The 16,914-nt window shown below is 43.2% G+C and overlaps 1 protein-coding gene across 7 annotated transcripts in view; it reads left to right on the top strand.

Moving 5' to 3' along the window:
* The first annotated feature begins 764 nt into the window (after window positions 1-764).
* The window catches only part of cpeb3 (cytoplasmic polyadenylation element binding protein 3), a 31,320-nt gene continuing 15,170 nt past the window's right edge, over window positions 765-16,914 (top strand). For 2 of the 7 annotated variants that reach the window (XM_026356964.1, XM_026356963.1), the window contains exons 1-4: window positions 765-880; window positions 2,606-3,516; window positions 8,167-8,251; window positions 15,237-15,293. In XM_026356964.1, the coding sequence (XP_026212749.1) occupies window positions 2,617-3,516; window positions 8,167-8,251; window positions 15,237-15,293 (1,042 nt within the window). In that variant the 5' untranslated portion in view covers window positions 765-880; window positions 2,606-2,616. The other 5 variants (XM_026356962.1, XM_026356960.1, XM_026356961.1 and 2 more) reach the window with 4 other exon arrangements.

Below are 16,914 nucleotides of genomic sequence, written 5' to 3'. Positions count from 1 at the left end.
AGGCCTTTGTGTTGTTACGGCGTGTCAGCAGCAAACGGGACAACCATTTAACATAAAACTATTTCTTAGCAGTCATGACAGTCTAAATAGTACTTATCTGCAACCGATACACAATTTCAAGTAAAAATCCCCTTTGCATCAGTTACGGCCTAGTTTGTCACTAATAACATCGCATTGGCGTGACCGCTTGACTCCATTGACTGGCCGCGTCTGAGGTGACGCTAAATAGCACGGCGGTGCGTGTCTGCGTCATCAAAATGAGGAGAACGCCGCAAGGAGCATCATTGCTCTCACATGGGAAGTGTAGTTTCATGATGCCTCCCTCCCTCACATGTCTCATAACTATCTAAATAATCCTGTGAATGTGCTTCCGACAGAGACACCACGACTTCTTGGAGATACAACGGCCATGAAGATGCACGTATGGCTACAAAACATTTCTAATAGCGGTAAGACGTTTTAATGAGGCCACATTGTTTTTTGACACATGAGTAGCCTGCCACATATTCTGCTTATCTTTACTTGAGTTTCAGTGTTTTTATTACACCCTATAATAGGAACCTTTTTAGCTTGATAGATGCAAGTTATTTATATAGACTTAATTTAGTAATATAATATGTATAAAACGTGCACATGCCTGTGTGAGGAGATAGAGAAAGACAACATAAGAAAGATACATATGTGTTGACTAGCTACTGCATATTGAGAAACTACAACTCCCTACAGCCTCCTCGGCATCATCCATGCGCCGCAGTCAATCAGCTGTTGAGGCAACTGCTGACTACCTCGGCACAAGGCTAGCTGGTTTGGCATATCTAAACCCAGACGAGGCAAACAGAAATATCTTTATTTACAGAGTCCGTAAAGGTGAACGATAAAGGTAATTCAAGCTTCACGTTAGACAGAGACCTGACCACGTTGTGTGTGCATGCTGTTTTGTTGTTTGTGTGGAGGGGGACACATATGGATTAAAGGGAGATTTCAAGGGAAGACAGCTTCATGTAATGTATCGGATGCCTCGATCAGCGCGATAAATAGGATTTTGAAAGGTCGGCTTTTTGGCTGTGTCAGTGGTAATGGTCCGATGAGGTGAGACACTGTCCACTGCTGATTATGCTGCTTTGATGACCTTGGAAGCGCAGCTCTTGGAGGAGAAAACAAGGATTAACTGGTGGGATGCGTGCAATGCAGGCTACTGCGATTATCTTGAAAGGCCGACATGTATCAGTGCCATCACGCTGTTGAAATGATCCGGCATGTCATCTGGAGTGTCATTTTCAAAGTCCGCAGACTATTGCATCCATGTTTCTGACAGGCCTCGATGAGGGTTGCAATTTAGCTCTCCTGCAGCACCAAGCCAAGCAAAGTCCAGAGGAGCCTTATCAGTGTTATCGTGGTTTTTAATTCAGCATAATTTTAACCTTGGATGATTTGACCCTGTGCCATATAGACTATGGTTGTGCGTTCATGTGCTCCAGCTGACACAATAGCCGATGCTCAGTTGCACAGTGCATAGACTTGAAATAATCGAACATACAGTATAGTATAGTAGTCTATTTACATTTGCTCACTGTTATTTAATAATAGCAATGTGGCAACTTCATTGCTTTCTGAATGCAAAACTATCGCCACGATAATACTCTAAAGTGCGCTGTTAATATTTCTTTTGCAAGGCGTTGTCTCTGAAATGCAAAGGATGATTTTGCATGGAAGATTCAATATGCCCAGCTAATCTCTAAGTCTACATGGAGAGCACCGAGTGGAGCTTCAGTCATATTCCAGCCTGAGCTTTAAGTTAGTCTATTATTGCTTTAAAATGCAAGTACGTGCTGTACCCTGTCAGCGCAAACCGGCTGTGTCAATGCGGATCTCTTTGCGCTCCAAATTCTTACTAATAATATTCCGGTGGGGACAGGTGCGTTGTAGACTCATTTATGAAAATATACTTAATTAAATGTTTGCTTCTGAATTATAGCCTTATTGAATGGATTATTTATTTAGTAGGAATTTAAAGCCGGCACATGAGGGATCTGTGCGTATAAATTGGTTCAGGTGCGTCACGTTCTAACGCAATGAAAGGACGAAGGTGCCTTTTTTCGGAAGTCATTTTAATAACTAAAATAAGTGTGTGATTATGTGTATCGAAGTGTGTGGGTCAAGGCAGAACTGTGTTTTAACCTTGTTGAAGGACAGTTGTATTTACTGACGTATGTAAATGAATGTAGGGGAGGTCCTTGGGCAAAAAAAAAAAAAAAAAAAAACACTGAATCAGTTTCACATTGCAGCTCTGGAGTTCCTGCGTGGAAGGAAAAACGAGACGTGGCGAAATCTGGTGAATATTTGCAGCCATATGGTCCGTGTATAATTTGTGGGATTTGTGAATCATTCTGGTGTATTCCTGGGAAGTGTGTTTTTCCTCTTCTTCTTTTCGGCTAAATGGGGGATCACGCATTCGCTTTGCAGTTCCCTGGTCCTTCTAACATCATATCCTATTCGGAGTTGTCCCAGTTGATCAGATACCACAGCAGCCCAGCCAGCCCGGTGTATGAGCTCCTAAATTACAACTATAATAATAACTCATCGTCTCTGTTTTCCCTCGTTGCAGCTCAGCAAACCATGCAGGATGATTTACTGATGGACAAAAACAAAGCCCAGCCTCATCATCAGCAAGATCCGACGCAAGTAGACCCTCCTCCCTCCACCCCGACCCCGTCATCGGAGCCCACTTCTTCATCGGAGTCAGAGAGCCCGTCGACCGGGAGCAACCAAGCGGCTTCAGCGCTGAGCAGCACCAGCAAGGACAAAGTGCCGATGGAGTCGCCGATCCTGCCCGGGTTGAGCTTCCACCACCAGCCGCAGGAGACCGGCGGCCCCCTTTCCTCCCCTTCCTCCTCCTATGGAAGCACTTGGTCCACGGGAACCACAAACGCCGTGGACGACAGCTTTTTCCAGGGAATACCCTCGGTGAACGGGACGATGCTTTTCCAGAACTTCCCCCACCACGTCAACCCGGTCTTCGGGGGTAATTTCTCCCCGCAGATCGGTCTGGCTCCACAGTCCCAACAGCATCAACAGCAAGCGCAGCAGCAGCAGCAGCAGCCCCAGCCCCAGCAGAGGAGATCTCCTGTCAGCCCCAGTCAAGGCCCCTTCCCCCAGAGAAACGCTTATCAGACCGTCATGAATAACAGCAAAGGGTCGTCGTCGTCTTCTTCTGCCTCCTCTTCTGCTTGGAATAATCACCAAAACGCTGCGTGGAGCACAGCCTCCAACCCCTGGAGCGGGCTGCAGGCAGGCAGGGACCCGCGCAGAGCTGTGGGCGTTGGGGTAGGGGTCGGGGTCGGTGTCGGCGTCGGGGTGCCGTCTCCCCTGAACCCAATCTCCCCTATGAAAAAGCCCTATACCAGCAATGTTATAGCACCCCCAAAATTCCCAAGACCCGGACCCCTCGCCCCTAAGCCCTGGATGGAGGACAGCGGCTTCAGGACTGACAACAGCAACAACATACTGCCTTTCCAGGTAAAAACGTTCCCAGTAAGAGCAGCCAAGGCCCAGCTTCATTACCCAGTGTGTGTTTAAACATACTGATCACCGGGTGGATGACTTCTAAAATGAGGGGACGAATAATAATAAATCTAAATATCTGAAACAAGGAGATGAATACAAAAAGTGGGCTATCCCATAATAAGATCACCATAAGCTCATTATGAGTCCATTTATTAGGAGGTCAGTGATTATGTTTAGTCAGTTGGACAAATGTGCAATTAACATTTTATCAGTGAGTCATTTCTTATATCATAGGCCCATATCCTACAATGTTTTTCACAGTCACGCCGTAGGTTACCAGAAGCAGGTAATCACAGAGGCATTTGTTTAAATTGATTTATGTCATTGGTCACTGAAGACCTGTTTTAAATGTGCGCTGTGACAGATCATCAGATCAAACTGGGCTTCGCCGGATCCTGTCAACGTATCGTGGGCTTGTGTGCTGGCAGATTGTGCTGTAGAGGTCAAACCAGTGAAATGAGACAGCGAGCCATTTAAATATTAACCACCGACCATTTATTTTTACGCTGTCAAAGGCCAACACGCTTTATCAATACCAGAAATAGTCGCTGCGCTTGTTTTATTGCACTAAATTGCTAAATTTCCTCTGCCAGCTCACTCTCCGTGGGGTTTAAAGGACACGCGACGCATTCAGGTGCTTCTCGTAACTTTCTAAATTCAAACTGACTGAGCCAATAAATGCACATTGCAGTTCACCCAATTGATATAATTTTTACTTCTTATTATCAGGGATATATTTTCTGAAGTATTTATTAAAAAAGAAATATTCATCCACCAGCAGAACCTGCTGGGGGATGAAGCGTGCATTCGTCATTAGGACTTCTAAATTTTTAGGCTATTGTTTAGTAAATTAAAACCTTTGTGTCAGTTTGCGTACAGTACATTGATAACTAAGACTGGACGCTGGAGAGTTTCGCGCAGTCAAGTATTTGGTTTTGTGTCGCTATCTTTAACATTGCTGATAGTTCTCGTGCCCTCACATCTAAAGCCCAGGATTTCCGATAGTGATGAACGCCACATTCACACTCCCATTTGATTGGCTTGTGATGGACCAGTGGGCGGTGTTTGAACCTGAGATGCAAATTGGACGCAGGTCAAATCCGGAAGACAGAGGAAGGATTTTTCTCCCCTATATTTTACAGAAAGTAGGGGTCAATTTAAAGTTATTGTGATTTTCCACCAAATAGATTATACAGTAAAATTGCTGACATTGATGTATATGCATGCTTCTAAAGTAAGGAAGCTGTAAGACTATGAAAACAAAAGCTATTCATGTCAAAACAGGCTAATACTTAATTAGCTTGTTGTTTTAATGTTATCACTTCGACAGCTAGCGAAGAGAAAGCATGTGTGCCAAAAATGGCACTGGAAAGGCTAAGGATGTCATGCTTATTGTCTCATTACAATCAGTCTTATGACTGGCTGTCTTTCTTAATATACAACGATATGAAACATTTGTGATTATTAATAAATTCTACAAGACTGATTCGTGTTTACAAGCACTATAGTGGGTAGGGTTATGCGATTTTGCTCTGACTGACATGCCTGATTGCAGAGTAGACCAAAATTAACAGTACCAGTACTGTGCAGCCTTTACACATGGCTGGTCATGTGTTTTTTCCTATGTTTAGCTATGCTGCCTGACAAACAAGGCAACATAAAAAAAGAGCCATCTGAATACTCCCCCCCCCCAAGTCGCCATCTTAATGTAAAAGGAGTACTTGTTCACCTGATCAAAACAAGTCTACTGGTTACTGCTGGGAGGGCTACGTGTGCAGACGTAACACAGTTAGATGCAGGGTGAAATTTCAACCAGCTTGACACGTATAGCCGTTTGAGGAGATAATAATTGTTTGTGTCAGTCAGGCCTCCCTCGGCTTTATTGCTCAGTTTCCTCTGTCGAGTTTCCCTATCTCTAGAATTAGTCAACCTGCAGCTCCAGTCATCACTAGGAAACAAGGTGGAGGGGCCAAATGTCAGGCTGCATAAAGTAGTCCGCTTACTAAAGTAGAATTCAGACAAAAGGCAGAGTCATGCATACGCAACTTAGAGCTGGAATGATTAGTCATTTGACAGAAAATCTATCTGCAGTTATTCTGATTATTTATTTGAGTAAAGCAAAAGTTGAGTGTGAGGTGTCAGCCTCTCTGAAGTAGTTTTCTGTTTTTCTGTTTGACATCACTGTCGATTAAAGACGATTCAGCTCCTCTGACAATTCAAGCCATTTAGGTAGCTTAGGTTGCCCCAAGACACTTTATTTTTCCTTTTAATATTTTCTGGCATTTCTTATTTAAAAACAAGAAAAAAAATTGCATTTATAGTTTCTAGCATCTTACTTGTGTTTTTTATTCCAAAATAAAACATGAAAAAACAACATAAATGATCAGTCAATAATTGAAATAGCTTGTCAATGCAGATTTAAGCAAAAATATTTAAAAGTTTTAACTCAAATGAACCCTAATGACATCATCTGGTTTGCCTCAGTGATGCAATGCCAGCATCTAGCTCACACTTAGCCGCTAAACAATTACACCCATAATTGCAGTCGAGTTATCACCAGAATGCAAGGTCAGCGCACCACATGTCAGCTGGCCTGTTTACTGAAGTGAAACTTCAAGGCGAATCGCTGAGCTGAGCAGCAGGCGGGGGAGCCCACGCCGTGTGTCACGTGGACAGCTGGTGACAGGTGTACTTGTTGTCATTCTGTAGATCTCCCTCGGTATTCTTCAGACGCCGCAGATGAAACGCAGGGTGAAATGCTTAGTCCCATGTGCTCCGAAATGTGCTCGTACTCGTCTGCTGCTGGCTGCTGCTCAAAGGCCGAGGAATGTGTGGAATTCAGCTTAACATGTCAGTGTGAGGCTCAAGACGCTAAGTCACATGAGTTTCGCGGAAGATACCCTGATTTGAAATGATGGCAGTGGTGATTGTTGTGTGGTCCTCTTTGATTGTAGTCAGTTCAAATCAGGTCAAGTAATTGGAAGTTATTTGGGAGACTGACAGACAAGTCAAATGCTCTCTGATGGTCATGTATAAACAGCAGGAGCTTCACCAAGGCCATAACAAGTGTGGCTTATATTACAAACCTAATGACCCTTATTTCACTCGTGTCCTTTGTTTCCCCTTCAGTTTTCCCCTAATCTACATCCTATTTTGTCACTTTGGCTTTCCGCTAGGCCACATATGAAACACTAAATGGTAAATTAACCTTATTCAACAACATTTACTTAATAAAACCAGACATGCAGCCATGTCTTAAATGCATAGTATGCTTCTCATCATGAGCTCCTGTCTTTCTTATGTCTTTATGGGGCATGAGGAAATATGAGCTGCAGTGTTGCCAGGAAATGGCAACTTGAACCTAAATTCCATCCTCTGGGAACTTGTGTAATGTGTTGAACACTGGTGTCTGTTTGGGACTTTTGCACATGTCATCTCTTTATGTCATTTGACGACAGTGGGCTCTCCGCCCCCTCCCCATTCGTCACTGTGCCCATCCACATGTGTCAGAAAGGAGAGGAGAGGAAGGAAACTAAAAGCTCAGCGTTTTAAGTGTTTACCGTTTGTACCAAGTGGGCAGATTTTTATCTATGTGGCGCCCAGAGTGGGGGGAATTACACTTTTGAATGCTCAGCCGAACGGGCAACAATAGCTGCGACGTGCAAACAATGTGGTCCTGGCTCGGGCAGTAGACACAGGACACAGCTGCCAAGGCTGAAGCCTCCAGCTATGGTTGGGCATCCTCTCAGGCAGTCAGTGCGCCTTAGCATTGAGGTTTTTGATGTATTATGGACTGTCCAGTCCGTTCACCTCATAGGATCAGGAAATTAGTTTTTTAGTTGGGTTTCATAAATCAGCGGGGTATAAAACAACAGTGTTACCTGCTGCAGTACAAACAGAAGTTTAATTACCTGTCTCAACCACACAACAAAACTTCAACTCCTTCTACTGTTGCAAGATTCTAATTGACGGGGGGTTGTGAAGAACTTTTAATCATTGAGTGCATTGAATGATTGTACTAATTTATATACAGACAGATGACTGAAGGCAGAAATTTTCTTTCATAGTGTCTTTATGAAGTTAGGCATAGATTCACGTTCTCTTTTTAATATCTTTATTCATCATCTTCCTCAGGCAAAGATGATAATACATGATTTGTCCTAGCCTAGAGCAAGAAAAACCAACCAACAAGAATTTCCAAAACAAGGATTAATGTGCAAGCTGTCCCTTTTTTGAAAGTAAAGTACGATCATGTCCTTTATATGGACACATAACAGATCTTTTTATTTTAACATTTATCTCTATGATATATTACGTCAATGAGGTCTGTGGAAAATTCCTCTCCCTGACAAGTGGACTCAAGGCAAATTTCAAGGATAATTACACCAAACAGGAGCTGTCAAATATTTTAGTGGTTGATTTTTAATACATGTGCAAAAGTGTCTAAAAATGTGCTTTCAGTTTCACTTTGTAGTGCGTCATATAAAACAATTGTTGGAAATGTGGCAGCCACAAAGGCATAAACTGTCCTTCCTTGTGTTTTCATATGATCAACTGTGGTGACTCTAACCCCAGCTCCTTTTCTGTTCTGTTGTGTTTCAGGACCGGAATCGGCCCTTTGATGCTTTTAGCTTGCACTCTTTGGAGAATTCCTTAATGGATATGATAAGGACTGACCATGACAAAGGTAAACCACACCCTGCCGGTGGCCCACCAATGACTATCGCTGATATTATATGGAGGAATCATTTTGCAGGTTAGGAATATTCATTCGTCCGTGCTTAACAGTATTTAGGTTGGTTTAATTTATTTAGTTTTTTATTTATGTTGTTGTTGTTTTGCTTCATGGGCATATATCATCTCTGGGTACATTTGTTGTTGTTTTGCTCTATTTGCCAATCTCTCAATCAGTTCAGTCGTACCTGTGGTTTGTGTGTGTATATGCGGCGGAGCAGATGTGCAGCAATGTACACTCATGTGCTCTTACAAGCAAAACATTTTCTTCTACCCCTTTCTCCTTCTTAGCCAGTTGGCTTTGGTGATTGGAATCAGTGGATCAAGCGATAATATCACAAGACCCCGTGCTGACTGAATATGCTGAGAGCATAAATGTTGACTATATTTGTGGTTTATATTCCACGTTGATTTGATTTTCCCTCAGTGATATGATTACCACAAACATTTGAGAAATAATACTTTAGAGACTTTGGAGATTTAGACTAAAATAAATGAACTTTTATCTCCTGGAAAGTAACGGCATGTGCTCACAACCTTTTAAGGCCATCCAATGTATGTCAGGCCTTCTAAGCCAATATTTTTGTAGCCGAGGTCACATGTCCATTGTGAAAACCCTCGTCTCCCCCTGGGCCCCTGTCGGATTGTGCTGTCGGGCTTTTATGCTCCTCCATCCTCCAGTCTTAACAATGGAAAGACTGGTCAGAGGGGTACACAATGAGCAGAGCATGTCGCTTTCTCATGCGTAGACTCTGTTTTCTTGTGCTGAGAGAGCATTGTTACAGCAAAGTGGTCATCCTGGCCCAACCTAACTTCACTGGAAAGGTGTCGTAATGTCCTGCAGGGCTTCCCTTGTGATTGTTTATTAAAACACAGAGACAGACAGAGGGGATACAAGGGCAGACGGGGAGGGTGGTACAGTACATGGACATAGAGTGTGCATTCCTGTATCTGTCTTTGCTCGTCGTGCTGCACTAAGCTACCGTGCCAAGTACAGAACAACTCCACCCTGCTAGCTTACCTGCTCCACCATCTGCTGAGTGATCAACAGCAAGAAGTTGCTTCTGCATTTTTTTCAAAGTGAAGAAGTTATTTAAATCACAACTTTTTACTGGGTTGGTCCCACTGACAGCCATATGGAAATGTTTTACTATTGAGTAGCATTCATTTATATAACGTCGCACTTGGGGATTACTACCTGACACAACCTGTGACACACGGGCTACTTTGTGCCTTTTGCAGCAGCTGTTCATTATAGTCAAGTTTTCAATAATGCAATTTTTCTAGTGCAGGTTATGTTGAATGAAGCTACAACAGGTGGCAAGCAAACTATTTAGGAAGATGTAAGATGTATATGTAAAACTGCCTCCCGAACTCTGAGAGCCATTTACAACTTCTTATCTCTATTACAAGTAGCTATAAACTGTGTGTAGTGAGCGAGAGCGGCGTGCAAATAGTGAGCAAACGCTGCTTTGTTTACAGTTTATATGCCTGCAGTCCCCGGTCGTCTCCTTGGCTGTCAGTGGTCTGTAACCAAGTTAGGTTCAGGGGATGGTTTCAGCCTGGTGCTTCCTCACACTGCATAGCATTTAGTGCAGTGCTTGTGACGTTGTTGTCCTCTTTGTTTTGTCCTCTTGTATACAGATAAAATGTTGTAGACCGATCATGACTTTATTTCCCAAGAGGATCTTTAGACTTACTTGTACTTGATCGCAGTCATAACTGTCTATAAGCTAAGATAATTGTAACTGGAACTGTGAGTTTGAGAAATGTGACTCGGGTAATTTGAGCTTGAATATGGCATTTAATGAAGCGCGGATGATCAGCATGAGCATTGTCGAACAGACAGGTTCTACCCAATGAACTGAACCTATTGGTCTTTTGACAAGATATAAGCCTAGACAAGACAATAAACCTGTTGCTGAAGCCAGCCAATGCTGTAGTAAGTGTGGCATCACACTTTGTTGATACTACCTACAAGCTGAGAAGCACCAGTCAAAACTGATTAACACAGTAGGCCTAGTTTTGCATTCCCAACTGAATGGGTCCCACCCACATCCATCCCATCACAGACATTGCTCGCATACTTCTCATTGTGACTGGAGTAGTTGTTTTTCCTGGACTCTGTATGTTTGTGCTTCTTAAAGAAGGTTGAACTGTGATGTGAATAAGAATAAGTATGTCTTCTAAAGAGAGTGCATGGGGACCCCACCCATAACACCCTATATCTGTCAAGACAGGGAGGAAGGCGAGGCCATCTCGACTCAATCCGTTTTTGTCTCAGCACTTGTTTGGAGTTGAGTAAACTTCAGAGGGTGTGCATGTGTTGTCAGAGAGACAGACACTTTATTTTTGCCACCCTCTCAAACTTTAGAAAAGCTCTTTGCTTCGTTGGTGAGGGGAGAGAGGGGCGGCGAGACATCTGAACAATCAGGCCCTTTCTGTGGAGGTTCACGTACGCCGGCTGGCATGTAGTTTCTGAACTGGGTCAGTTGAGCTCACATGTGGAGAGCTAGGCACTCCCACACTAAGACACACACATACACACTATTTTCCCCCTTTGACCTGGAAAAACCACCACCACAACAGCCATCGCCACCACTGCTGCCATCCACCACACACATGCACTCACAGGATACGCACATCCAAATAGTTTTTGACATGTAAATCCACTGTGACAGTCCATGCAAAGTACTCTCACCCGCTCACCTAACCCAGCTGTCACACATTGTTTTTCATGACAAAGACGACTCGACGGCATGATACAAGTTTCTGCAGGCACTCCTCACACACACACCAACACAATGCATAGATGTTGTCACTAACCACTTGAGATACTCATAAGTGTTAATAAGCCCCCAAAGTCGTTGTGGAAGTTGTGTGTGAATCCCACTCCACCCACAGTGTCTCTCCCTGTGTACACACACATACCTGATCTTACTCATGCTGTTTGCATTTCTCTTTGTGAGTCACACTGCAGCTTGAAGTTTATTCATTTGATTGCAAATTTAAGCCCCCAAGTAGAGTTGCAACATGTTCTTTTCTTCCAATTAGTTAAATGAATACTAACAGTGTGAGAATGATTCTTGTTGGCCTTCTTGTTGAGATCTAGGTGAGCATAAAACTGGAAACAGAGAGAAACACTGGCCACCTAGTCCAAAAATAAAACATTAGCCCACCTACTGACACAAGTTCACAAATTTACACATTTAACACACAAATTAAAATTTAATCAAATTAAATTAAATCCGTTCTCACAAATCAGCTTGCTATTGATTTTCTACACTCTGTGTAGTGTTTGGGTGTCACCTGACATGTTGTTAAGCGTCTGTATGCGGTATAGATAGTAAGTACCAGCTGTAACAGAAGTTAAGGCAGAGACAACACTGGTGCTGTTTGACTTTGTGCACTTGTTGACAAGAGCACAGGTCAGTGGATAAGAGTTGACACACGGGGGTTTTTATCAGAGGAGAAAACGAGATGAGGAACAGTTTTGGTTTTGACTTTTGTTAAAACCAATGCAATGATAGAGCCCACAGGTTACACTATCTGTCTTTACTCCTGGTGAAGTTGTTGTTGTTGTTGTTGTTTTTGTTGTAAAAGTTATTCAAGTCAATGATTACAAGATAACGTTTTTTGTTTTGGCAAGGGGCAAAACTTCTTAACTTGGTTCAAAATGTCACATTTGTCTGCATGTGAACCTTCGTCTCTTGTTTAGGTTTGTTGGGTTCAGAAAAGGGTCACACCAGCTCATCCTGAGGTTAAAGGTCAACATTCAGCTGACAAGCTGGACTTGACCCTTTAACTTTTCAAGCCTTGACAACACATGAGGTGATCTCAGCCACACAGGGATGCTCCTGTACTTTAAACAGTCGCTAATGACTTGTACAGAGATAAGATAATGTTTGTTGCCAGTGTTAAAGGTTGCATTGCACCTTGCTTCTAATAAACTACACTGTCAGAGGGCTACACTTTAGTTTTGTTATGGTGGAAAATTCATGACTCCTGGAGGCGTGACTGAGTTAAATCCAGTCCAGGCAATAAGACAAGCCTGGGCTTGTTTTTTCTATTGAAATCACTGTTTGTCCAGTTCTCTCAAACCGTGGTACCAGTGATAGCCTGACTGTCACTACCAAGTTGTGCATAAGGCTAAACTAGATTCTGTCTATAATTAAATGAATAAAATATTTTACGAATAATACTTTTATGAAAAGTAATAGTCGGGACAATCCTGATATGGGTCAGTTGGCGTGTTTGCCACTATGCATGGTTTTATATAGTTTCACATGTGTTATGATATGAGGTAGAAGAAGTAGGTCCTTCTGACAGACAAACAAATGACTCTGATTACGTTTCTCAACCTTTTCACTTATCAGGTTAACTGCTCAGAACCCATGCACATCTGTGGTTACTGTCATGTTCTTTTACCCCTTTTGACTAACATTGTGTTTTAATTAAAGGTTTCTTTGGCAGTAATCCATGAGTGGAACGTTAGGTCACCCTGCTGCTGAAATGTTTTTCCTCATCAGGGGTAACGTTTCCACACCTTGCCACCGGCACACTGACTCTCCTCTTGCAGCTTCTACTGGAGCTGTCTCCTAGAGGTGTTATTGGGTACTTAAAGATTTGCGATGATGTGCAACAGAGCAAAAACAGTTTAGAAGACCTCCAGAAGGGACATTGTGGATGTTGAAGCACTGCATTTGAATAGCTCTTAGTAGTTTATCATGGTCATTGAGATACAGCTAGTGTTGGATAGTGTGCTCTTTTACTCAAGCTTTGCTTAAACCTTCCAAAGGCCTCATGCTCCCCCTCCCTGTGATGACTTTAAAGCACCCCCATTAGGACACCAGATCACAAATCGATGGTCACGGGCTAGATTCAGTTAATCCATCCTCTGCCCCTTATCGCATTTCTTCCAAAGTGGTCACAGCAAGGTCACTGTCCAGTTGATTTTCAGGTGTGTAAGGGGAGGTGCCGTTGGATCCAGGCCTAAGGAAGAGGATGGTGTGTCTCCCAAGTGGCTATACTGCTGTGCAGCCATAATGGGGAGGTTGAGAATAGCTCAGTGAGGAAATGTCACCAGAACAGCAACAGTAGCAACTCAGGGCCCCTCAGGCCCATCTACTCAACTCCAGAGGGAAGCAGATGGCACATGGCCAGAGCTATTTTAAGGCTCCAGGAGGGCAACTGTCCCCCTCTGTCACCCCAAATTACTAATGGAGATTGAAAGGCAAGACTTCTTCTCTTCAAGCAGCCAAGTTACAGCTGTAATTGTAAATTTGTTTTATGGGTTGTACTAGTTCCTAGGTTCCTAGTGTAATGCATTACGCTATTGATCCTTTTTGTTTTTCACTTCACCAAATGCAATGGGACTTGGTCAAAGTGCATGCCTGTCTCTAGAGCCAATTCAACATTTGGGTTCAAACCATATAATGTGGATTAAGGACTAACAAATAGACCACCCATATGTTTATCAATACTCAATTCTGTGCAGTTATCTGTTTGGGCTGTTGAACTTGGACAAAAGTTTGGCCTGACTATCAGATGTGAGGCTGGTGAGACAGAGAAAGCAGTGTATGACTGGAGAATCTGCTGGGGAGTTTAAAGAAACCCTGTGTCAGCACACAACACTGGATATTCCTTCTTATAGGTGCATCTAGTCTTTGTCAACTAAGACTAGATGCTCTGGACTTATTTTCTCATGAAGTTGTTGCAGAATGTGACATTAGGCCCCATATATATTTATATGTCATACATATATGTGTGTTCATGCAAAGATGTGTGAATGTCTGGGCTTGTCACACTCCATTTGCCTGCCGGGCCCTACTGTTGTCTGAATTATTACTAACTGAGAGCAGTTTGGAAATCCACATCTGTGGAGCTGTGGGGTTGCCACCCCCTTGTCCTCCCTCCACCCTGCCTCTCAGGTTGTCAGCCTAGTCGAACTGCTTCCCTCCCCCTACTCTCTTCCCACTATCTGTCTTCTGTGGCCAAATTTTGAAACTTTTGACGTCATCTTGTTTGCGCCACTGCAGCTTGCGACATGTAGCCGGTTAGTCTGTCAAAGTCCATACGGCTGTAGGGGTTACACATGGGGAAACCTATACTAGCAGTAAAAATATCCTTTGCAGATGTCTCCCTCAACCTTTACCCCACCATTATAAATACTAAATTGATATTATTATTAAATATTTACGAATAATGTGTGAAAAATGTCCATGTTGCTTCACCTTCTGTGTTTCGTATATCAACCTGTGTAGGCTGCTTGCTTGTTTTGTGTTGAGTAAAGCATTGGTGTAGGCGTATTTTGACACAGGACCCTAATTTTAAGTGCTTAGGCATAAAGGGTGTGACTGAGGCTGCCACTGAAAATGATGTAGACAGTGAGACAACTATATTTTATGCTAAACCAGGTAGGTTTCATGTGCTTCAGCTTAATTGTATTTTTCTCATCGTCGCCTGGTATGATTAGGATGATAGAGACGGCGATAACCGGGAATACCTCCATTTAGTCACCCTACACCACCCCTCTCCCTACGAAAGGGCTGACAGATGGGCCCTTGTAACATGCACACATTGTCACCATAGCAGAATGCACGCTCTGTTGAATCCCTAGCCTTATAACTGCTTTTGTTTGTTTGTGTGTGGATGTGTGCGCATATGAGATAGGCGACAACAAAGGAGTGCATATTTACACCTTGTTTTTCCACCTTTGTTCTCCGTGCTCATCCTTTTCTTTTTTTAGCATTGTATCCGTTGGGTAAATTCCGTCTTTTTGTTTACTTCATATCGAGCATTTCATCATGACTAGCATTTTCCCATCACCGACAACAGCTGACATTTAACTAAATGTCTGTCAACAAGGTGGCTTTTATCAGTAAATACTATGTTTGCCCACTTTTGTTAAAAGGTTTTTATTTTTATTTCTTTGACAGGACGTATGGGCCTCAACTTTCATCACCCTGGAGCAGACCACATAATGCCATTGAATAGTAAGTCATATTTCACTGGAGTACTCATTATCTTCTTGTTTCAGTTTTACTGATACATGTGTTGTTGTGGCCGTTTGTCCTCTGTGTTTTGAAAGGATTAAGAATGGGAAGTATATTGTGGGATGTTTGCATAAAAAACATGCGCCCTAACCACAGGAGGCTCTGTCAGTACACACTGGGAACACCTGCCTACTCTTTGCTTATACCTGGATTCCCTGACACCATAAACCTAGGAGAGTCCTCTTAGCACTGGGGGAAGCACGCTTGACCTGTGAATAGCACTTCCAAAATACCCTAACATGTAAGACTAGACTACCCAACCCCCGCCCCCACCCCCTCCCCATCTACCATCAGATGACCGAGAATGACAAGTGATGAGCCAGAGATCCCATCCCATCTATCCCAGCTGGTGCCACAAAATTTTCCTTTGAGTGGGGTCAGGCACCTGATTTCCTTTGGCTATATCTGCTACTTCTCTTAGGTGCAATCTTTTTTTCCCATGTTATTGTCCAAACCGCAGCAAAGTAGCAAGTATTTCTGGACTGACTGGTGATCAAACCAGCTCAGCAAAGCCCCCTTTCCCTCTCTGAACATCAGTTTGCCTACAGGGCATAGAAGTGGGTAAAGGCAGAAGATGTCTAACAGAAGGGGGGAAAAAGTACTTGGTGAAGGAGTTTCCTACTGTCACAGCTTGACAACAATGGTGCTTCTTCCTCATTTTGTTCTTTTCATCATCCATATCCTCAGAGAACGTCTCTCAGATTGATGTTAAACTGTTGTGTCATGGGATTACGTTCAGGCAGGCACAGATCTGCCCAGATCTTCCAAGTCTGTCAGAACTAGCACATTACACTGTAGCCTGTGATGTATGCAGACGGGGAAGCTTTGGTTTCAACTTTGAAGTGTCTCTCCTTCGTTTCGTCCCATTAGCTTTGAGCTTTCATGAGAGACTCTGGAAGGGCTCTTCTTCTCCGGCTAGTGTTAGCATTTGAAGTGAAGTTGAAGAAGAAAGGCTGTAGAGTAGTAGGCTTAGGTCGTTTACCCAGACTTTTTTTTTTTTTTTTTTTTTTTGGAGTTGTTCAGTTTGACAGATTAGTAGACGTCTCTCAGGCTCTGATGCTGAGCAAAGGAGTACACATCAAACTCATCATGCCCAAAGGAATCACCCAGTTTCCTTTCAAACATTTTCTCTCTTCCAGAAACAATTTGAGGTTGGTTCTTATTCTTAACCCCTCACTTTTCCTTTTCCTTCTCTCCCACATGGGTTGTATTATCTCTCATCAAGGCATCTGACAGTTTCCCAGCACAACGTTTTCTTCATTTTGCCCTGGTTGCTAGGTGACTTTGTTTGTGCCAAGGCCAGACGGTGAGAGGGCAAAGCTGCAAAGAGGCTGCCCAGGTTTTTTGGATTGGAGAGCCAGATCTTTTTAATGAAACATAGCAAGAGAGAAGAGGCTCAGAGACAATATATTCCCCAAGAGCAGCCGACAGGGCAAGTCACACAATGGGGCTCTCACAATGCAGTGGCTCATATTGGTTTTTGAGGTGACAAGTGTGCTTTGTAACCGATGAGTTTAGAGTAGCACAAGCATCTGTTTAGTACTGTTATGCCTCCTGCTGC

Source organism: Anabas testudineus, chromosome 15 (genome assembly GCF_900324465.2).
Source record: "Anabas testudineus chromosome 15, fAnaTes1.2, whole genome shotgun sequence".
NCBI lineage: Eukaryota > Metazoa > Chordata > Actinopteri > Anabantiformes > Anabantidae > Anabas > Anabas testudineus.
Note: the sequence above shows the minus strand (reverse complement) of the source record. Positions and strands in the feature narration are given on the sequence as shown.